The 22,891-nt window shown below is 45.2% G+C and overlaps 2 protein-coding genes across 3 annotated transcripts in view; one reads left to right on the top strand and one right to left on the bottom strand.

Annotated features, from left to right (window-relative positions):
• LOC128700897 (E3 ubiquitin-protein ligase TRAIP) overlaps positions 1-22,891 on the top strand; it is a 554,710-nt gene that overhangs the window by 309,018 nt on the left and 222,801 nt on the right. The window lies entirely within an intron of this gene.
• The window catches only part of T48 (FU domain-containing protein T48), a 121,770-nt gene continuing 103,516 nt past the window's right edge, over positions 4,638-22,891 (bottom strand). Inside the window, exons 2-7 of the mRNA XM_053794303.2 lie at positions 19,607-19,774; positions 17,953-18,162; positions 9,893-10,055; positions 8,885-9,029; positions 7,599-7,779; positions 4,638-5,609 (exon numbers count right to left, since the gene is read on the bottom strand). Of these exons, the coding sequence (XP_053650278.1) occupies positions 4,870-5,609; positions 7,599-7,779; positions 8,885-9,029; positions 9,893-10,055; positions 17,953-18,162; positions 19,607-19,774 (1,607 nt within the window). The 3' untranslated portion in view covers positions 4,638-4,869. The remainder of the gene's footprint in view (positions 5,610-7,598; positions 7,780-8,884; positions 9,030-9,892; positions 10,056-17,952; positions 18,163-19,606; positions 19,775-22,891) is intronic.

Raw genomic sequence — 22,891 nt, 5'->3', positions numbered from 1 at the left:
TATATATATATATATATATATATATATATATATATATATAATCAATAAAGGATATTCATAATAAAAATCATATACATTTTTATTAGTTCTCTTTTTAACATCTTACAATAATAAAAATATAGACATTGGTGTTTAAATGTATATACTGCTATGTACACAAAATATTTTCTATATAAATTAATACATATCTTTGGTTGTTAAGGTGTGTGTGTTGACTAGGTCCGAGGGTCTTGAGTCTTGATCCAAGGCATTGGAGTTGAAAGCCTTGTTTATCCTTGGATCAGAATTCTTACTCCAAAATGAGCTGTATGGCCCATATGGGTTTAGAGCTTAAGGGTATTATAGTGTTAGTTGAATATATATATATATATATATATATATATATATATATATATATATATATATATATATATATATATATATATATATATATCTCAAAACAACGTGGAGACAAGAGCTGCAATTGGTTTAAAGCTCCAAACCCGTATGGGGATGGGTAGGCTCGATCCTCCGTCCGGTTACTGATCACTCAGACTGTTGGTGACTGCCTGTAGTGGCAGGTAGATAGTGAAGGAATGTGGGTAGAGTAGTATGGTAGATAATGTAGAGGGAGAACAAGGGAGGGTATTGGAGAACAAGGGTGGGTAATGGAGAACAAGGGTGGGTAAAGGAGAACAAGGGTGGGTAAAGGAGAACAAGGGAGGTTAATGGAGAACAAGGGAGGTTAATGGAGAACAAGGGTGGGTAAAGGAGAACAAGGGAGGTTAATGGAGAACAAGGGTGGGTAAAGGAGAACAAGGGTGGGTAAAGGAGAACAAGGGAGGTTAATGGAGAACAAGGGAGGGTAATGGAGAACAAGGGTGGGTAAAGGAGAACAAGGGAGGTTAATGGAGAACAAGGGAGGTTAATGGAGAACAAGGGTGGGTAAAGGAGAACAAAGGTGGGTAAAGGAAAACAAGGGAGGTTAATGGAGAACAAGGGTGGGTAATGGAGAACAAGGGTGGGTAATGGAGAACAAGGTTGGGTAAAGGAGAACAAGGGAGGGTAATGGAGAACAAGGGTGGGTAAAGGAGAACAAGGGAGGTTAATGGAGAACAAGGGAGGTTAATGGAGAACAAGGGTGGGTAAAGGAGAACAAGGGTGGGTAAAGGAAAACAAGGGAGGTTAATGGAGAACAAGGGTGGGTAAAGGAGAACAAGGGAGGTTAATGGAGAACAAGGGAGGTTAATGGAGAACAAGGGTGGGTAAAGGAGAACAAGGGTGGGTAAAGGAGAACAAGGGAGGGTAATGGAGAACAAGGGAGGGTAATGGAGAACAAGGGTGGGTAATGGAGAACAAGGGTGGGTAAAGGAGAACAAGGGAGGGTAATGGAGAACAAGGGTGGGTAAAAAAGAACAAGGGTGGGTAATGGAGAACAAGGGTGGGTAAAGGAGAACAAGGGAGGTTAATGGAGAACAAGGGTGGGTAAAAGAGAACAAGGGAGGGTAATGGAGAACAAGGGAGGGTAATGGAGAACAAGGGTGGGTAATGGAGAACAAGGGTGGGTAATGGAGAACAAGGGTGGGTAAAGGAGAACAAGGGTGGGTAAAGGAGAACAAAGGAGGGTAATGGAGAACAAGGGTGGGTAAAGGAGAACAAGGGTAGGTAAAGGAGAACAAGGGTGGGTAAAGGAGAACAAGGGAGGTTAATGGAGAACAAGGGAGGGTAATGGAGTACAAGGGTGGGTAAAGGAGAACAAGGGAGGTTAATGGAGAACAAGGGAGGTTAATGGAGAACAAGGGTGGGTAAAGGAGAACAAAGGTGGGTAAAGGAAAACAAGGGAGGTTAATGGAGAACAAGGGTGGGTAATGGAGAACAAGGGTGGGTAATGGAGAACAAGGTTGGGTAAAGGAGAACAAGGGAGGGTAATGGAGAACAAGGGTGGGTAAAGGAGAACAAGGGAGGTTAATGGAGAACAAGGGAGGTTAATGGAGAACAAGGGTGGGTAAAGGAGAACAAGGGTGGGTAAAGGAAAACAAGGGAGGTTAATGGAGAACAAGGGTGGGTAAAGGAGAACAAGGGAGGTTAATGGAGAACAAGGGAGGTTAATGGAGAACAAGGGTGGGTAAAGGAGAACAAGGGTGGGTAAAGGAGAACAAGGGAGGGTAATGGAGAACAAGGGAGGGTAATGGAGAACAAGGGTGGGTAATGGAGAACAAGGGTGGGTAAAGGAGAACAAGGGAGGGTAATGGAGAACAAGGGTGGGTAAAAAAGAACAAGGGTGGGTAATGGAGAACAAGGGTGGGTAAAGGAGAACAAGGGAGGTTAATGGAGAACAAGGGTGGGTAAAAGAGAACAAGGGAGGGTAATGGAGAACAAGGGAGGGTAATGGAGAACAAGGGTGGGTAATGGAGAACAAGGGTGGGTAATGGAGAACAAGGGTGGGTAAAGGAGAACAAGGGTGGGTAAAGGAGAACAAAGGAGGGTAATGGAGAACAAGGGTGGGTAAAGGAGAACAAGGGTAGGTAAAGGAGAACAAGGGTGGGTAAAGGAGAACAAGGGAGGGTACTGGAGAACAAGGGAGGGTACTGGAGAACAAGGGAGGGTACTGGAGAACAAGGGAGGGTACTGGAGAACAAGGGTGGGTACTGGAGAACAAGGGTGGGTACTGTAGAACAAGGGAGGGTACTGGAGAACAAGGGAGGGTACTGGAGAACAAGGGAGGGTACTGGAGAACAAGGGAGGGTACTGGAGAACAAGGGAGGGTACTGGAGAACAAGGGTGGGTACTGGAGAACAAGGGTGGGTACTGGAGAACAAGGGAGGGTACTGGAGAACAAGGGTGGGTACTGGAGAACAAGGGTGGGTACTGGAGAACAAGGGAGGGTACTGGAGAACAAGGGAGGGTACTGGAGAACAAGGGAGGGTACTGGAGAACAAGGGAGGGTACTGGAGAACAAGGGAGGGTACTGGAGAACAAGGGAGGGCACGAGCAAGGGAGAGAACTAAGGGCTAACATTCTTGTGTTCATCTCTGGTTGTAATTAGGAACACAGTGACCCTAATTACAGTCATTTTAAGTTGCTTATGCTAATTAGTTGCTAGACACAATATATTAGTCTTTTGAGTTAGCTAACTAACTCTTGTGAGTTATTTATCCTTCAACTCACAACTTTGGGTATAATACCAACACTTGGGTATCTTTATTGTGGCAACGTTTCGCCCATAACCGGCTTTATTGGTCCTGTAGGAAGTAGAGACAAACCGGGCGAAACCTTTGTGTGTAGTTTGTGGTGTTCACTCCCTCAGCCTAGGTGGGTGTTTACTCCCTCAGCCTAGGTGGGTGTTTACTCCCTCAGCCTAGGTGGGTGTTTACTCCCTCAGCCTAGGTGGGTGTTTACTCCCTCAGCCTAGGTGGGTGTTTACTCCCTCAGCCTAGGTGGGTGTTTACTCCCTCAGCCTAGGTAGGTGTTCACTCCCTCAGCCTAGGTGGGTGTTCACTCCCTCAGCCTAGGTGGGTGTTTACTCCCTCAGCCTAGGTGGGTGTTTACTCCCTCAGCCTAGGTGGGTGTTTACTCCCTCAGCCTAGGTAGGTGTTCACTCCCTCAGCCTAGGTGGGTGTTCACTCCCTCAGCCTAGGTGGGTGTTTACTCCCTCAGCCTAGGTAGGTGTTCACTCCCTCAGCCTAGGTGGGTGTTCACTCCCTCAGCCTAGGTGGGTGTTCACTCCCTCAGCCTAGGTGGGTGTTCACTCCCTCAGCCTAGGTGGGTGTTCACTCCCTCAGCCTAGGTAGGTGTTCACTCCCTCAGCCTAGGTAGGTGTTCACTCCCTCAGCCTAGGTGGGTGTTCACTCCCTCAGCCTAGGTGGGTGTTCACTCCCTCAGCCTAGGTAGGTGTTCACTCCCTCAGCCTAGGTAGGTGTTCACTCCCTCAGCCTAGGTGGGTGTTCACTCCCTCAGCCTAGGTGGGTGTTCACTCCCTCAGCCTAGGTGGGTGTTTACTCCCTCAGCCTAGGTGGGTGTTCACTCCCTCAGCCTAGGTGGGTGTTTACTCCCTCAGCCTAGGTGGGTGTTTACTCCCTCAGCCTAGGTAGGTGTTCACTCCCTCAGCCTAGGTGGGTGTTCACTCCCTCAGCCTAGGTGGGTGTTTACTCCCTCAGCCTAGGTAGGTGTTCACTCCCTCAGCCTAGGTGGGTGTTCACTCCCTCAGCCTAGGTGGGTGTTCACTCCCTCAGCCTAGGTGGGTGTTCACTCCCTCAGCCTAGGTGGGTGTTCACTCCCTCAGCCTAGGTGGGTGTTCACTCCCTCAGCCTAGGTGGGTGTTCACTCCCTCAGCCTAGGTGGGTGTTCACTCCCTCAGCCTAGGTGGGTGTTCACTCCCTCAGCCTAGGTGGGTGTTCACTCCCTCAGCCTAGGTGGGTGTTCACTCCCTCAGCCTAGGTGGGTGTTCACTCCCTCAGCCTAGGTGGGTGTTCACTCCCTCAGCCTAGGTGGGTGTTCACTCCCTCAGCCTAGGTGGGTGTTCACTCCCTCAGCCTAGGTGGGTGTTCACTCCCTCAGCCTAGGTGGGTGTTCACTCCCTCAGCCTAGGTGGGTGTTCACTCCCTCAGCCTAGGTGGGTGTTCACTCCCTCAGCCTAGGTGGGTGTTCACTCCCTCAGCCTAGGTGGGTGTTCACTCCCTCAGCCTAGGTAGGTGTTCACTCCCTCAGCCTAGGTAGGTGTTCACTCCCTCAGCCTAGACAGGTGTTCAGTCCCTCAGCCTAGACAGGTGTTCAGTCCCTCAGCCTAGGTAGGTGTTCAGTCCCTCAGCCTAGACAGGTGTTCAGTCTCTCAGCCTAGACAGGTGTTCAGTCCCTCAGCCTAGACAGGTGTTCAATCCCTCAGCAACGTCATTATAGTTCAGTAGTCAGTTCACATCTGGGTGTTGACAGGTGTCGTCTCACCTCCGCTTTGCAGCTGCCTGCTGGGTTGGTCTTGTTCAACACCTGTTGATCTACAGGTGTTGGATGGTGGCCATGTTCAATAGTGTCGTCCCTGTATGGGTCTCCGGCCAGCCTAAGGCCTACCATCACTGGATTCCTGATAACATTAACGTATATATCTTCTCCGGATAAAACGGCATTGATTACGTCCTTCTCCATGCCCTGAAGGCTGGTGGTTCTAGGTATAGCTTGGGTTTCGTTTTCTGGAGGTTTCAGAGTCACTGAAATCTTCTGAGTTTGGATGTGGAATCTGGTATCGTCTGTAACGATGTGTCGGGAGATGTTATAGGTCTCTGATGATCGTTCCTTGTTCCTGAGATTCATGATTTTTTCTGTGATTGTTGGCGAGGCTCTGGAGTTGCGCCTTAGTATGTTGGTCAGCTTGTGCATGTGATTTAGTTGTTTGACGGTGTTGTTATTGTCCTCGTGGGTTCCATCTTGCTTCAGCGCCTCGCCATCGGTGAGGTGGGGGTCGATATTTGCCTGATACTGGGATTCCAGGTCGCTACTGAAGCTGGTTTCTTTGGAGTGGCCCTCCATGTCTTGAAGGAAGATATGGTCCTTGTGATCCTCCTCCTCCTCCTCCAGTATGACAGGTGTGAGGCTCAGGAGTGAGGATGACCTCGATCCTCTCTCACTCAGCACGTCATCTGCAATAACAAGTAAGTTAGTTTAGCAAAAACTTATTTCTGATATTTCTCATTAACCATTAATATGTCCTAAAATGTCTATTTATCTAATAACAGCATCTGCTAGAAAAATGACAGGATGGATAATGAGAACCTTCAAAACTAGGGAGGCCAAGCCCATGATGACACTCTTCAGGTCACTTGTTCTATCTAGGCTGGAATATTGCTGCACACTAACAGCACCTTTCAAGGCAGGTGAAATTGCTGACCTAGAAAATGTACAGAGAACCTTCACGGCGCGCATAACTGAGATAAAACACCTCAATTACTGGGAGCGCTTGAGGTTCCTAAACCTGTATTCCCTGGAACGCAGGCGGGAGAGATACACGATTATATACACCTGGAAAATCCTAGAGGGACTAGTACCGAACTTGCACACGAAAATCACTCACGAAATCAAAAGACTTGGCAGACGATGCACCATCCCCTCAATGAAAAGCAGGGGTGTCACTAGCACGTTAAGAGACCATACAATAAGTGTCAGGGGCCCGAGACTGTTCAACTGCCTCCCAGCATACATAAGGGGGATTACCAACAGACCCCTGGCAGTCTTCAAGCTGGCACTGGACAAGCACCTAAAGTCGGTTCCTGACCAGCCGGGCTGTGGCTCGTACGTTGGTTTGCGTGCAGCCAGCAGTAACAGTCTGGTTGATCAGGCTCTGATCCACCAGGAGGCCTGGTCACAGACCGGGCCGCGGGGGCGTTGACCCCCGGAACTCTCTCCAGGTAAACTCCAGCTATAGTTTTTGGGTAGTACATTATTGTAGAGGGTCGATCTTCCTTCTGGACTCGCGAATAAATGCTGACTTCTGGAACGGCAGGAGAGACTGATGGTTCTCTGAAGAACGTGGCAGCAGAGGAAGGATGTACAGGAATACAAGTAACAGTAGCATGGCCATAACACATCACTAACCCAATTTCAAGAGGCTACTTAAGACGACCTCTCGGTTCGCATTATTAAGTCCAAAACGAATCGAAATGTCATACGAACATAAGAAAGGAGGAAACCATACCACGGGCGGGATTTGAACCCGCGGTCAGAGTCTCAAAACTCCAGACCGTCGAGTTTTCAGACACTCTGACCGCGGGTTCAAATCCCGCCCGTGGTATGGTTTGTTTGCAATCGTGTCATTACGATTTCGTGAGTCAAGAAAGGAGGAACACTGTAGCAGGCCAACAGGCCTGCTACAGTGTGAACTCCGACAGGAGAGGTAAGAGTGTCCCGGGCTGTGTCGCTGGGTACATTTACAGTACCAGTACCAGTGGAAAGTGAGTGTTGTAGTAGCCAGGCTTAGGCTTGATTACAAGTTCTTCTGGCAGTTTGGCAGACACGTAGATGATCAAACCAGTTGACAAGTATGTGACTAGGTTCATTGTCTCACTCTCGTAGACTTTATGCTTGGTTCTCCACTTATTGAGAAATATAGACACATGATAACCCATATAACATTTCAGGGTATCTTACTGAAAATAAGATACCAGACTTATAAAGCAAATATTCTGAAGTTTACTTACAACAGATAAGACACAGTATGTAGATACATGTGGAGATGTACTCCTTTTAATTCTTTGAACCCCAGATCATAGGCCTATGTGTGTGTGGATATGGGGTACACAACCCTGCCGCTTCGGCCGAAAAATACCCATCTTTTTACCCCACACCTGTTGTAAATCCTCGGCTGTAAGATATCTTTCAATCAAGGGTATATAGTACCGACCTGTTCATGAATAAGACATGTGCGATACCCGGGCATCGTTATCAGAGGTACGTCTCTGTAGCACAGTAGTTGTAGACGTGGTCACAGATGGGTGTAGAGTATGCTCACGACTCTGGCCAGAGATAGACGACCTCGTCTGTGCCACAGCTTCACTGTGTTGCTGTGTCACACTGGTGTAATAAAGACACCTAGGTGTTGCACATGTGTGTTACAAGAACCTGCCAGGTCTTACCCCTGCACAAGGAGAGTTCATCTTGGTCCTCGAAGTCCCTGCAGACATGAGCGTTCTGTGTGTAGGATGCTGGAGCTGCCTGAGTGACCAGCCTGCACCTCTCAGCCTGTGCCTGCCGTCGTGTCTGGTATAGTGTGCCACTCACACTCATGGGCTCTAGCGACGGTAATTCTCCACTTTCCTGCAAAATAAACTGATGTAATACGAAGGTACAACTCGAATGATGGTGAATCTTTGTTTTTCTAACTCTGACCTAGTAGAAAACAGCCAGTGTTGTCAAAATTTAGCCAGCAACACAAGAGAAGAAGAATCGATCCCTGATCAATATATATTTCGACCTCCAAATGTGGCCTTCTTTAGTATATAACAAATACCAGACATGCAATTTATATAACATAGTAATACCTAACATGTTACCTGATTTATATAAACTTTCACGTGTATTTATGATTTAGATAGTTTTATAAACATTATTACAGTGGAATAATTAGTTTCCATGTGATAACTTGAGAATGCATCTCCTAATCGAGTTGAAACTTAAAACATCGGAGCGACAACTTACTTTGTTGCTATCACAATATTGTGAAATAGATATAGTTTATATATATATATATATATATATATATATATATATATATATATATATATATATATATATATATATATATATGTATATATATATATATATATATATATATATATATATGTATATATATGTCGTGCCGAATATGTAAAACTGGTCAATTAGCAAGAACTCATTTAAAATAAAGTCCTTTCTAAAATTTTCTCTTATACGTTTAAAAATATATTTTTTTCATTAATGTTGATTTAAAAATTTATAATTTTGCACCAAAAGTAACTTAGAAAACTTACCTAACCTTATTATAACAAGAACAATTTATTTTAGCCTAACCCAACTTAATATATTTTAGATTTGTTTACAATAATTTAATACTAAACAAACACAGTGAAATATATTTTTTTCGTTAGGTTCAGAATGATTTTGGCGAAATTATTGCATACACAAATTTTCACTTGTCCTATATGGCAAGATGAGCGTTGCTATTTAAGCCAAGATGGCAAGTTCTGCCTATTCGGCACGACATATATATATATATATATACATATATATATATATATATATATATACATATACATATACATATATATATATATATATATATATATAGAGAGAGAGAGAGAGAGAGAGAGAGACAGAGAGACAGAGAGAGACAGAGAGAGACAGAGAGACAGAGTATATCATATACAGGACTCAAAGGACTCACCTTAATGGCTTTCTGCCTCTTGTATCTAGCTAGGACTCTGGCGGCCCAGGTCAGGAGTCTCCTCCAGTCACCAGGTACCGTCAGTATGTGTTCATCACGACGGTTCAGTAGCGTGAGGACGCGAGAGAGGTCGCGGACCACGGCTCTGCAAGGATGTCCACGTTCATCAGTGGTTTCTGGGTATATCTTAGGGTATCCCTTAGGTATACCTTGAGTATTAGATATACCATGGGGTATACTTTGGGGTATCACTTAGATATACCTTGGGTCACTTAGGTATACCTTGGGTATTCTTTAGGTATCCCCTAGATATATCTTGGGTTATGTCTCGGGTAACCCTCAAGTGTCCCTTAGGTTTAACTTGCATTGTAAAGTAAAAGGACACAAGTGCAACTAATGTGACATTTATTGTGGCAACGTTTCGCTCTCCAGGAGCTTTATCAAGCTTGATAAAGCTCCTGGAGAGCGAAACGTTGCCACAATAAATGTCACATTAGTTGCACTTGTGTCCTTTTACTTTACATATTGTCGGTAATTCTACCAACTTTATTACGACTTAAGATGTATTTTATAGTGTATAGCGATGTATTTTATAGTGTATAGCGATGTATTTTATAGTGTATAGAGATGTATTTTATAGTGTATAGCGATGTATTTTGCTGAGAGATTTGTACATAGTGTCAGCTGGTGATCCAGATAGGTCAGAGAAATACACAAGTGGGTATAGGTGGGCGTGAGTTGGACCTGACTGGATTGGGTCAGTAGGTGACTTGGACCTGACTGGATTGGGTCAGTAGGTGACTTGGACCTGACTGGATTGGGTCAGTAGGTGACTTGGACCTGACTGGATTGGGTCAGTAGGTGACTTGGACCTGACTGGATTGGGTCAGTAGGTGACTTGGACCTGACTGGATTGGGTCAGTAGGTGACTTGGACCTGCCTAGCACGGGCCAGTAGGCCTGTTGCAGTGCTCCTCCTATCTCACATTCTTATTGTCCTCCTCCTCACCTGTAAGCCTTAGCCTTGGTGTCCGTGGGTGAGTCAGGTCCGCGGAGAGTCCTGAACCGGTTCCTAGTATGGGTCAGCATCTCTAGAAAGTTGCTAGCTTCTCCTCTGAGTCCATCTAGCTGCTGCAGGAACTCTGCCCTCTCTTCATCTGCCACCGATACCTCTGTTGGAAGTCACGATTGGTGAGTGGGCGGGCGAGAGGGATCACTGAGTAGGGAAACACAAGACCCACAAGGGCAAAATAATCAAACGTGGTATACAAGTGCAGATAGATTCACAAATATTGTCAACTAAATGACTGGATAACAGAAGAGAATTCCGACATTATAGCTTTCACAGAGACTGGAATATCTGGAGCGTTTGAGCAGAAAGGGTGTGAGTTGGACCGATCTGGCTTGCGCTAGTGGGTCTGACGCAGTGCTTCATCCTTCTTAAGTGGATGTGACTTAGACCTGGTCGGCTTTGGCCGGTAGGCGACCTGGACCTGCCTAGCATGGGCCAGCAGGCCTGCTGCAGTGCTCATTTGTCGACACGGTTGCGAAGTCAAAAGGAATACGAAATATGAGAAACTGGAAGATGGCTTCGAGATTGAGTATAAAAGGCGAGTATAAGGGAGTAGAAAGTTATTAATAAAAGTCCTCCAGGTTGGTAGACTAACTAATCCTTCACATCACTCTGCAACATACCTAACATACTAACGTTACACAATGGAAACATAAACACATGTGCAGTTTAATGTGATCCTTTGTTGACAACGTTTCGCCCACATAGTGGGCTTTTTCAAGTCACAAACAGATCTACCTGGGGTGGAAGGAACGGGAGTATTTATAGTCAGGTGAAGAATGTTGAGATCAGGTGGAGAATGCTGCATCTGAGGATCCACTGGGTGGGGTTATAGAGTCTTGGGTAGCTTGGCAGGGGTATTGGACAAGTTGTGAGTAGACCTTCTGCAGTGTTCTATGTTGATAAATTAGACACATGTGCAACTCTTGGGTATCTTTATTGAGGAAACGTTTCGCCACACAGTGGCTTCATCAGTCCATACGTAGGAGAAACTTGAAGAACAGGAGGAGAATGAGGTAATCAGTCCCTCAACCTTGAGTCGATGTGTTCAGTCCATCAATCTTGAGTAGAATACGGCATATGAGCGGAGAAGCAGCTTATAAACCGTATGGCAGGAGAGGTGTAGCAGTCATAGGTAGTGGGACTGATTACCTCATTCTCCTCCTGTTCTTCAAGTTTCTCCTACGTATGGACTGATGAAGCCACTGTGTGGCGAAACGTTTCCTCAATAAAGATATCCAAGAGTTGCAGATGTGTCTAATTTATCAACATGTCGGTTCTCTGAACCATCCATCTACAGTGTTCTATGTTCTTATGTGGGATAGCGATGAAGAAGTTTCTTGGCGAGTGGTTCAGCTATGTTATAGAAGCCATTGTTCTGGTTGAAATTGTTGGTTATAGAGATAAGCGATGATTCCAGGATTCTTCGGTATTGAGTGTTGTCTTCTGTGGCGATAAGTCTTGAGTTTCTGTAGTTAATTAAATTGTTGTGTGAATTGCGATGTTGTACACAGGCATTCCTTGTGTCGTCAGTCCTGCTTGTGTATTGGTGTTCTGAAATACGTGTTTGGAGGTCTCTTGATGTTTCGCCCACGTATAATTTGTTACAGTCATTACAAGGGATTATGTATACCCCTGCAGAGGACGGAAGCTTGTCCTGTCTACTACTGGTGATGTCCTTGATGGTCGTGGTTGTGGAGGTAGATACTTGGAATGATGTATTGGAAAAGATGTTGGAAACATGTTTGGCAATGGAGTTGGTGGGGAGGACTATGTATCTCTTCTCGGCAGTGTCTTCTCTGGGTGTGTTGAAGATGTTTAATGCCCGCCGTCTGCAGTCTCTGATGAAGTGACGAAGATAGTGGAGTTTAGAAACTACTTGTTCAATTATAGTGCATTCTTCCTCAAGGAACTCATTGCTGCAGATTCTGAGTGCACGCAGGAAGAAGCCTATAATTACACCACGTTTAGTTTTAGTGTCGTGGCGAGAGTAGAAGTGGAGAAGATCGTTTTGGTTGGTGGGTTTTCGATAGACTTTAAAACAAAGTTCGTGGTCAGCTTTGCAGAGAAGAACATCAAGGAAAGGAAGAGTGTTGTCGACTTCTTCTTCAAGTGTGAACTGGATTGAAGGCTCGACCTGGTTGAGCTTGTCTTGGAGAGCATGAACGTTGAAGCGTCTGGGAGTTATGAGGAGAATGTCGTCAACATAATGGAGCCAGGTGACAGTCGAGGGAATAATGGTGGAGAAACGCTCTGCTTCCAGATGTTCCATGTATAAGTTCGCCAGGACGGCACTGAGTGGCGAGCCCATGGGTAGACCAAAAGTCTGTTGAAAGAGGTGATTTTCGAAAGAGAAACATGTAAAGACGGTCTTGTCTAACTAATTTATTAACTTTCTTCAGTAAAGCTTTTGAGGCTGTTGACCACGATAAAGAATTTGATATTGTTTACTTAGATTTTAGTAAGGCATTTGATAGAGTTCCGCACCAGAGACTGTTGAAGAAAGTAGCAGCTCATGGCATTGGGGAAAGGGTGCTCTCGTGGATCGAATCATGGCTCACAGACAGGAAGCAGAGAGTGTCCATAAATGGGGTTAAATCCGAGTGGGGATCAGTAACAAGTGGCGTTCCACAGGGATCAGTCTTGGGCCCGTTGTTGTTTATAATATATATCAATGATCTTGATGAAGGAATTACTATTGATATGAGCAAATTCGCCGATGACACGAAGATAGGTAGGATAATTGATTCAAACGTAGATGTTAGGGAACTTCAGGAGGATTTAGACAAACTCTACTCTTGGTCAGAAAAGTGGCAGATGCAGTTCAATGTAGATAAATGCAAGGTTCTGAAGCTCGGGAGTGTCCATAACCATAGCACTTACAAGTTAAATAATGTAGAACTTAGCCATACAGATTGTGAAAAGGACTTGGGGGTTATGGTAAGCAGCAACCTTAAACCAAGACAGCAATGCCTAAGCGTACGTAATAAGGCAAATAGATTACTGGGATTTATATCAAGAAGTGTAAGCAACAGAAGTCCAGAGGTCATACTGCAGCTTTATACATCATTAGTAAGGCCTCACCTAGATTATGCATCTCAGTTCTGGTCTCCATACTACAGAATGGACATAAATTCCTTAGAAAACATTCAGCGTAGGATGACTAAATTAATACATAGCATTAGAAATCTTCCTTATGAAGAAAGATTGAAGACTCTCAAGTTACATTCACTTGTTAGACGAAGAATGAGGGGAGACCTGATCGAGGTGTATAAGTGGAAGATAGGTATTAATAAAGGGGATATTAACAAGGTCTTGAGGATATCTCTCCAAGAGAGAACCCGCAGTAATGGATTTAAGTTGGATAAGTTTAGATTCAGAAAGGACATAGGAAAGTATTGGTTTGGAAATAGGGTAGTTGATGAGTGGAACAGTCTACCTAGTTGGGTTATTGAGGCTAGGACTTTGGGTAGTTTCAAATTTAGGTTGGATAAGTACATGAGTGGGAGGGGTTGGATTTGAGTGGGACTTGCACATCGGAGCTTGTTTCTTGGGTGGCATTGAAAATTGGGTTGGGCAAATGTTTTGTTAGTGGGATGAATTGTAAAGGACCTGCCTAGTATGGGCCAACAGGCCTTCTGCAGTGTTCCTCCTTTCTTATGTTCTTATGTTCTTAGAGTTCAACGAGGTCGATGAAATCGCTGGCAGGAATAGGAAGATAAAGTGAATCGTCAATTTTTCTGCGCAGGAGATCTATGGCTTGTGTAGTAGGTACTTTGGTGAATAGGGAAGTTATGTCAAGGCTGGACCATGAACTTCGTTTTAAAGTCTATCGAAAACCCACCAACCAAAACGATCTTCTCCACTTCTACTCTCACCACGACACCAAAACCAAACGTGGTGTAATTATAGGCTTCTTCCTGCGTGCACTCAGAATCTGCAGCAATGAGTTCCTTGAGGAAGAATGCACTATAATTGAACAAGTATTTTCTAAACTCCACTATCCTCGTCACTTCATCAGAGACTGCAGACGGCGGGCATTAAACATCTTCAAAACACCCAGAGAAGACACTGCCGAGAAGAGATACATAGTCCTCCCCACCAACTCCATTGCCAAACATGTTTCCAACATCTTTTCCAATACATCATTCCAAGTATCTACCTCCACAACCACGACCATCAAGGACATCACTAGTAGTAGACAGGACAAGCTTCCGTCCTCTGCAGGGGTATACATAATCCCTTGTAATGACTGCAACAAATTATACGTGGGCGAAACATCAAGAGACCTCCAAACACGTATTTCAGAACACCAATACACAAGCAGGACTGACGACACAAGGAATGCCTGTGTACAACATCGCAATTCACACAACCATTTAATTAACTACAGAAACTCAAGACTTATCGCCACAGAAGACAACACTCAATACCGAAGAATCCTGGAATCATCGCTTATCTCTATAACCAACAATTTCAACCAGAACAACGACTTCTATAACATAGCTGAACCACTCGCCAAGAAACTTCTTCATCGCTATCCCACATAAGAACATAGAACACTGCAGAAGGTCTACAACTTGTCCAATACCCCTGCCAAGCTACCCAAGACTCTATAACTCCACCCGGTAGATCATCAGATGCAGCATTCTCCACCTGACCTCAACATTCTTAACCTGACTATAAATACTCCCGTACCTTCCACCCCAGGTAGATCTGTTTGTGACTTGAAAAAAGCCCACTGTGTGGGCGAAACGTTGTCAATAAAGGATCACATTAAACTGCATGTGTTTGTTTCCATTGTGTCGGTATTTTATACCATTTACTTTCAACGTTACACAACACCTACAAACTGCTGAACAAGACGCATGTGCAACACTAAAGACAATCGAGTGTTGCATGTGTGTCTTAGACCCCCAAAAAATCTATTTCAATTAAGTGGAGTATAGCTTATAGAAATAGGGTGATTGATATATATAGTACTGTATAGAAATTCCCTTATGGTGACCATCTTGCAGTTTCCACAGGACTCAATTCACTGTAACTAATTTTAATTTATCTTGTCGGTTCTCTGAGCCATTTATCTGACTGAATTGGTTATAATGGCTTTATCCCGACATTAACTTGCCTAAGAATGTTAGACTCTCAGTTAAGAACATAAGAACATAAGAACATAAGAACGAAGGAACACTGCAGAAGGCCTACTGGCCCATGCGAGGCAGGTCCAAGTCTCCTACCGGCTTAAGCCAATGCACCCAACCTAGTCAGGTCAGGTCACATTGACTTAAGGGAGGAACACGGCAACCGACCTGTTAGCACAAGCTATCAGGTCTAACTCACACCCACCCACATCTACTCATGTATTTATCCAACCTATTTTTAAAGCTACACAACGTTCTGGCCTCTATAACGGTACTTGGGAGTTTGTTCCACTCATCCACAACTCTATTACCAAACCAGTACTTTCCTATATCCTTCCTGAATCTGAATTTTTCCAACTTAAAACCATTGCTGCGAGTCCTGTCTAGGCTAGATATTTTCAGCACACTATTTACATCCCCCTTATTTATTCCTGTCTTCCACTTATACACCTCAATCATATCCCCCCTAATTCTACGTCTTTCTAGAGAGTGCAGATTCAGGGCCCTTAGTCTATCCTCATAGGGAAGGTTTCTGATACATGGGATCAACTTTGTCATCCTCCTTTGTACATTTTCCAGAGAATTTATATCCATTCTGTAATACGGTGACCAAAACTGTGCAGCATAATCTAAATGAGGCCTAACCAAGGATGTATAGAGTTGAAGAACAACCTGAGGACTCCTATTATTTATGCTTCTTGATATGAAGCCAAGGATTCTATTAGCTTTATTGCGAACACTTATGCACTGTTGTCTTGGTTTCAGATTACTGCTAACCAGAACTCCTAAATCTTTTTCGCAATCCGTAATATTAAGATCTACATTATTTAGTTTATATGTGGCATGGTTATTGTCCTGTCCAACATTTAGAACTTTGCATTTGTCTATATTAAACTGCATCTGCCACTTCTCCGACCACTGCATCAGTCTATTCAAATCTTCCTGGAGTGCTCTAATGTCCTCGTCAGAATGAATTCGACGGCCTATTTTGGTGTCATCGGCAAACTTGCCGATGAATGGGGATGGGGACCACCAACCAGTGAATGGGGACTACCAGCCAGTGGATGAGGACTACCAACCAGTGGATGGGGACTACCAACCAGTGGATGAGGACTATCAACCAGTGAATGGGGACTACCAGCCAGTGGATGAGGACTACCAACCAGTGGATGGGGACTACCAACCAGTGGATGAGGACTACCAACCAGTGAATGGGGACTACCAGCCAGTGGATGAGGACTACCAGCCAGTGGATGAGGACTACCAGCCAGTGGATGAGGACTACCAACCAGTGGATGAGGACTACCAACCAGTGGATGAGGACTACCAACCAGTGGATGAGGACTACCAACCAGTGGATGAGGACTACCAACCAGTGGATGGGGACTACCAACCAGTGGATGGGGACTACCAACCAGTGGATGGGGACTACCAACCAGTGGATGAGGACTACCAACCAGTGGATGGGGACTACCAACCAGTGGATGGGGACTACCAGCCAGTGGATGAGGACTACCAACCAGTGGATGGGGACTACCAACCAGTGGATGAGGACTATCAACCAGTGGATGGGGACTACCAGCCAGTGGATGAGGACTACCAACCAGTGGATGGGGACTACCAACCAGTGGATGGGGACTACCAGCCAGTGGATGAGGACTACCAACCAGTGGATGGGGACTACCAGCCAGTGGATGAGGACTATCAACCAGTGGATGGGGACTACCAACCAGTGGATGGGGACTACCAACCAGTGGATGGGGACTACCAGCCAGTGGATGAGGACTACCAACCAGTGGATGGGGACCACCAACCAGTGGATGAGGACTACCAACCAGTGGATGGGGACCACCAACCAGTGGATGAGGACTACCAACCAGTGGATGGGGCCCACCAACCAGTGGATGGGGCCCACCAACCAGTGGATGGGGCCCACCAACCAGTGGATGGGGCCCACCAGCCAGTGGATGGGGACTACCAGCCAGTGGATGGGGACTACCAGCCAGTGGATGGGGACTACCAGCCAGTGGATGAGGACTACCAACCAGTGGATGGGGCCCACCAACCAGTGGATGAGGACTACCAACCAGTGGATGAGGACTACCAACCAGTGGATAGGGACCACCAACCAGTGGATGAGGACTACCAACCAGTGGATGGGGACCACCAACCAGTGGATGAGGACTACCAACCAGTGGATGGGGACCACCAACCAGTGGATGGGGCCCACCAGCCAGTGGATGGGGCCCACCAGCCAGTGGATGGGGACTACCAGCCAGTGGATGAGGACTACCAGCCAGTGGATGAGGACTACCAACCAGTGGATGGGGACTACCAGCCAGTGGATGAGGACTACCAACCAGTGAATGGGGACTACCAGCCAGTGGATGAGGACTACCAGCCAGTGGATGAGGACTACCAACCAGTGAATGGGGACTACCAGCCAGTGGATGAGGACTATCAACCAGTGAATGGAGGCTACCAGCCAGTGGATGAGGACTATCAACCAGTGAATGGGAACTACCAACCAGTGGATGAGGAGATAACTACCACTGATAGTATGGGGTGATTAGCACCCACTCATGGGACGTCTACCACCCACCCATGGGACGTCTACCGCCCACTCATGGGACGTCTACCGCCCACATCATGGGTATCGAGAGTACCTGGATCTTGTCAGACTACAGAGACAAAGTTCCGTCTCCTCAATTCACCTAACAAACACCTAAATACCTTGAGGTCAGGTCTCTTCAGGTCATCTCACAAAACCTGAGTACTTGAAGGTCAGGTCACGTAACGACCTGAATACCTGGTAATCAGGTCTTACAAAAGAACAACTCAAAATATTGATCTTACCTGTGGTCTTAGGTCTCTTGTCCCTCCAGAGCCTGGGGAGGGGGTAATGGTGGGGGTGGTCTGGTGGGGGTTGGTCTGGATGGGGTTTAGCGCGCCTGCGCATGTAGAGGAGTGCGCCTATAATAACGCCCACGCACACTGCGCCGCCCACAGCAGCGCCTGCAATGATGCTCAGGTCACGGCCTGAGACCAGTGCCAGCACACTGCGCTCTGCGGAAAGTCATTACTGGATTAGTAACACTAGTGTGTCCTGCTAGTGAAGGTACGCCTCTGGCAAGACAGTGGAGTGAATGATGATGCAAGTGTCGTCTTCAGGGTTATCCTGCCTTGGTGGGTAGGGTAGGTTAGGCTAGGGTAGGTTAGGTTAGGTTAGGGTAGGGTAGGTTAGGTTAGGGTAGGTTAGGTTAGGTTAGGCTAGGGTAGGTTAGGTTAGGTTAGGTTAGGTTAGCGTAGGTTAGGTTAGGTTAGGGTAGGTTAGGCTAGGGTAGGTTAGGCTAGGGTAGGTTAGGTTAGGGTAGGTTAGGGTAGGTTAGGTTAGGCTAGGGTAGGTTAGGCTAGGGTAGGTTAGGCTAGGGTAGGTTAGGTTAGGGTAGGTTAGGGTAGGTTAGGTTAGGTTAGGTTAGGGTAGGTTAGGTTAGGATGAGTGGAACAGTCTTCCCGGTAGTTGTGCAAGAATGGTATATAATACCGACAAGATGAAATTAAGACACATGTGCAACATCTAGGTACCTTTATTGTAAACGTTTCGCCATCCAGTGGCGAAACGTCTACAATAAAGATACCCAGATGTTGCACATGTGTCTTAATTTCATCTTCCCGGTAGTGTTATTGAAGCTAAAACCTTGGGTAGCTTCAACCTGGATAAATACACGAGTGAGACGGGTTGGATTTAAGTGGGACTCTCACACGAGTTAAAAGGGTTATCAGAGCTTGTTGCTTGGATAACATTAAATTAAGTTGGGCGAATATATTCATTAGTGGGATGGATTTGAGAAAGACTTGCCCTATATGGGCCAGTAGGCCTCTTGCAGTATTCCTCCCTTCATAAGTTGATAGTTTTCAGTGTTTAACGAGAGTTATTAAAAATTAGGATAATATTTTTAGGGCGTTTAGTCTGTGGCATGGTTAACAAATTTGGATTTGTTGGATTCTGTGCAGTAACTGGGGGATGCATCTTGCGATTGGCTTCAAACCTTTTGTTCTGATGTGATTTTTCTCTAAGGAAACTTCATCTTGATGGAGAATGCCTATTGAGGTCGGCTTGAAACTTTAGACTTGTGTATCTTGGAGCACAAGAATGGAGGAACACTTCAGTAGGCCTACAGTACCTAAAAATGGGAGACGATCATATGAGCACGCAGGGGCCAGGAGCTGTGAATCGACCCCTGCAACCACAGCTAGGTGAGTACACACACACACACCCATTGAGGTCTACAGATCATTCATAACATACGGGTTACACATTGACCCTAAGACACACACCTGCAGAAGCCTACAGATATTCAGGTGTAGGTATAACACAAAGAAATCTACACAAATAGCCTGTAAAAGCCTACACAGACACCCATTTACATAGGGCTACAAATACACAAAAGGCCTACACACTTATACAAGGCCCTCGGGTACCAAAGTTTTAGAGAGGCATGAGACTCACCTGTACACACACGACCCATGAGAGGGGGGTCCGGAGGCCAGGAGCTGGAGTGTCCAGGAGGACAGGCAGAGTGACACACACGGGAGGAGGCCATGATCACGTACAGACACTTGACACACTCTGCTGTCTCTAGGTCACACCTGAGGCAGTCTGGTTGGTTACACGAGGCTGTCGAAGATAAGAATGTCACACTGAGGTGCTGTCTACATAGCATGCAGATATTTTATTAACGGTGGTGGTGAGAACATGCAAGTGTTGTGAGGAAATATAAAGTCCACTGTGTATGTAGATTTAGACTAGGATAACCCATTCAAGTTAATGTGATTTATTTCAAGTGGTTAGGTTAGGTACGGTTCGTCAGGAAACAGGACAAATGTTTCTTGACGCGGGTCTTAGTCAGATGATGACCCGCCTTTGGAGCTTTTGGTCATCTGACCGAGGCCTTCCGCTGGCTTACCGGTCCACCCCTTTAAAAATTATGGTCATTTATAACCAGTCTGGTCATATTTCCAGTGGTATTTGTGCAGAGAGGCACAGATTACTTAGCTGTGAGGCTGTGTTTAACAGACTGTGAGGCTGTGTAACAGGTTATGATACTATAACAGGCTGTGAGACTGTGTAACTGGCTGTAGGACTGTGTGTAACAGACTGTGGGACTGTGTAACTGGCTGTAGGACTGTGTGTAACAGACTGTGGGACTGTGTTCAGCCAACTATACCTGGAGTTTACCTGGAGAGAGTTTCGGGGGTCAATGCCCCCGCGGCCCGGTCTGTGACCAGGCCTCCTGGTGGTAAAATTTAGCCGGAATATTGAACTTCTAACCCTTACATTGTCACACCATACCACCTCAATACATCAAAATGGTATAAAATACCGACAGGATAGTTCCTGACTATGGAACTGAACTCTCCAGGCTGAGGGACTGACAACCTCAAATTCTACGACTTCAAGGGTGATGGACTGATTACATCGTCTTCACATCTCTACTGTTCCTGCCTACTTTCTGTATTCGACTGAAGAAGCCTACTGTGTAGGCGAAACGTTTCGGAATAAAGTTGCCTAACTGTTGCCTTTGTGTCTTACCTACCCACCTCAATACAACTTGAACTGAAGAATTCATCATCCATACTAATACATCTCTGAAGCTCTCATACTGCCTGTTCGTGTATGAGGTCATCCGTGCTGTCAGCCAGGGAGATAATGTGTGGTATACTCAGTCACCGCTGTCGGAAGGTATACAGGGTGTTTCAGAATATGGGCCCAATTTCTAAGCAGTATATTTCACGATCGGGTCCATCTCTTTGAAACACCCAAATTTATAAAATGTTCGATCGTCGGGTTTGATTTACAAAAATGCCTTAGGCTGAGAGCATGGAAAGTGAGGCCTACAATCATATATAGGAGAGAACCTGGAGAACGGAGCAGCAGAATAAAAGCAGCAGCAGCAGATAAAGCAGTAACAACAGCAGTAGGAACAACTGGGTTAGTAACCCAGGGTAACCCAGTAAAGCCGCGTCATGAGACAGGCTTACTACAATTGGGATCCTTCAGTCTTCCCCCAGAATGTTCACTCACACCAGGTGAACACGGGCACCAGGTTCAAGGAAACACGCCCAACATTTCCACTCGTCTGAGAATTGAACTCCGGTCCCGCAGAGATGACCGCTACCAACTGAGCCACGATATATCTAAATTATTAAAGCAAATTGAAGTCAGATTAAAGAATATCTTTTTATTCAGACAACGTTTTGCTATTCAGTGTTATTGAGACATTTGATGGATAGAGGTATTTTGATTACTAAGTCTATCTAAGTCTATCTAAAATACGTTTTAAAGCAATCTATCAATGGAAATAAGTCACTTTGAGTTTTTTTTTTTTTTGGGGGGGGGAGGGTTATCCCAGGTTTTTTTACACACATGCTGCTATGTATGATATATGTAACTGTATTTGTGTATACCTGAATAAACTTATTTATACTGAGAGATTTATATCTCTTGGTGTATATTCAATGAGACATTCATCCCTGGGTGTATATACACCTAAAAACATACACCTCTAGGTGAATAATACACACTGAGAGACATACACCTCTCTGAATATATGTACTGAGACACCCACTCCCTGTGTGTGTGTGTGTGTGTGTGTGTGTGTGTGTGTGTGTGTGTGTGTGTGTGTGTGTGTGTGTATGTATGTGTGTGTATAAAATGCTGAGAAACAGACCATAATACAAAACGTGAACACTCACTTATAATAACGTGTGATAACAATGGCGGTTAAGGAAAGACTTAAGGTAATGGTGGATCGATTTGTATTGTTCCATTCTTCACGAGAAAGCAGGAATGTCTCATTATATTCAAGATTAAGGTCACGAGATATAATGTCATTGTTCCAGCTATTTACCAGTGTTACCCCTTAACTCGGCCGGGTCAAAGTCGTTTTCTTTTACGCTTTTCTTACCCGTTTTCTCAATAGTTCAGAGAGTAACTAAGGTAGATGTAAGGAAGAGTTTTGTTAATAAGAACAGCATTAACAACAACTAATAATGATTACTAGTAATAATTAATAATAATATTTGTTTTGATGTGTGGTAGAATGCGCCCTGACCCAGACCACAAACATGGTCGAGCGACCATTTTTATGCCTCATTCCCATAGCACTTTCATCACTGGTGACCTTGCCTCCAGATGGCGTAATATCGACAGTAAAGGAGAGACGTAGGATGCGAAACATGCTTCTTTTAGAGCAACGTTTTGCTCTTTGTAGAGATCTACGACGTCTTGATAAAGCTCCACTTAGAGCGAAAACGAGAGATGCTGACGACCTCATTGAGCGTACAGCTGGGTACAAGCTAATAATATATCTTTATTTCCACAAGTACATGTGCAAGGTATACCAGTACATGTACAAGGTATACCAGTACATGTACAAGGTATACCAGTACATGTACAAGGTATACCAGTACATGTACAAGGTATACCAGTACATGTACAAGGTATACCAGTACATGTACAAGGTATACCAGTACATGTACAAGGTATACCAGTACATGTACAAGGTATACCTGTACATGTACAAGGTATACCAGTACATGTACAAGGTATACCAGTACATGTACAAGGTATACCAGTACATGTACAAGGTATACCAGTACATGTACAAGGTATACCAGTACATGTACAAGGTATACCAGTACATACACAAGGTATACCAGTACATGTACAAGGTATACCAGTACATGTACAAGGTATACCAGTAAATGCACAAGGTATACAGACCATAACTGA

Source organism: Cherax quadricarinatus, chromosome 94 (genome assembly GCF_038502225.1).
Source record: "Cherax quadricarinatus isolate ZL_2023a chromosome 94, ASM3850222v1, whole genome shotgun sequence".
Taxonomy (NCBI): Eukaryota; Metazoa; Arthropoda; class Malacostraca; order Decapoda; family Parastacidae; genus Cherax; species Cherax quadricarinatus.
Note: the sequence above shows the minus strand (reverse complement) of the source record. Positions and strands in the feature narration are given on the sequence as shown.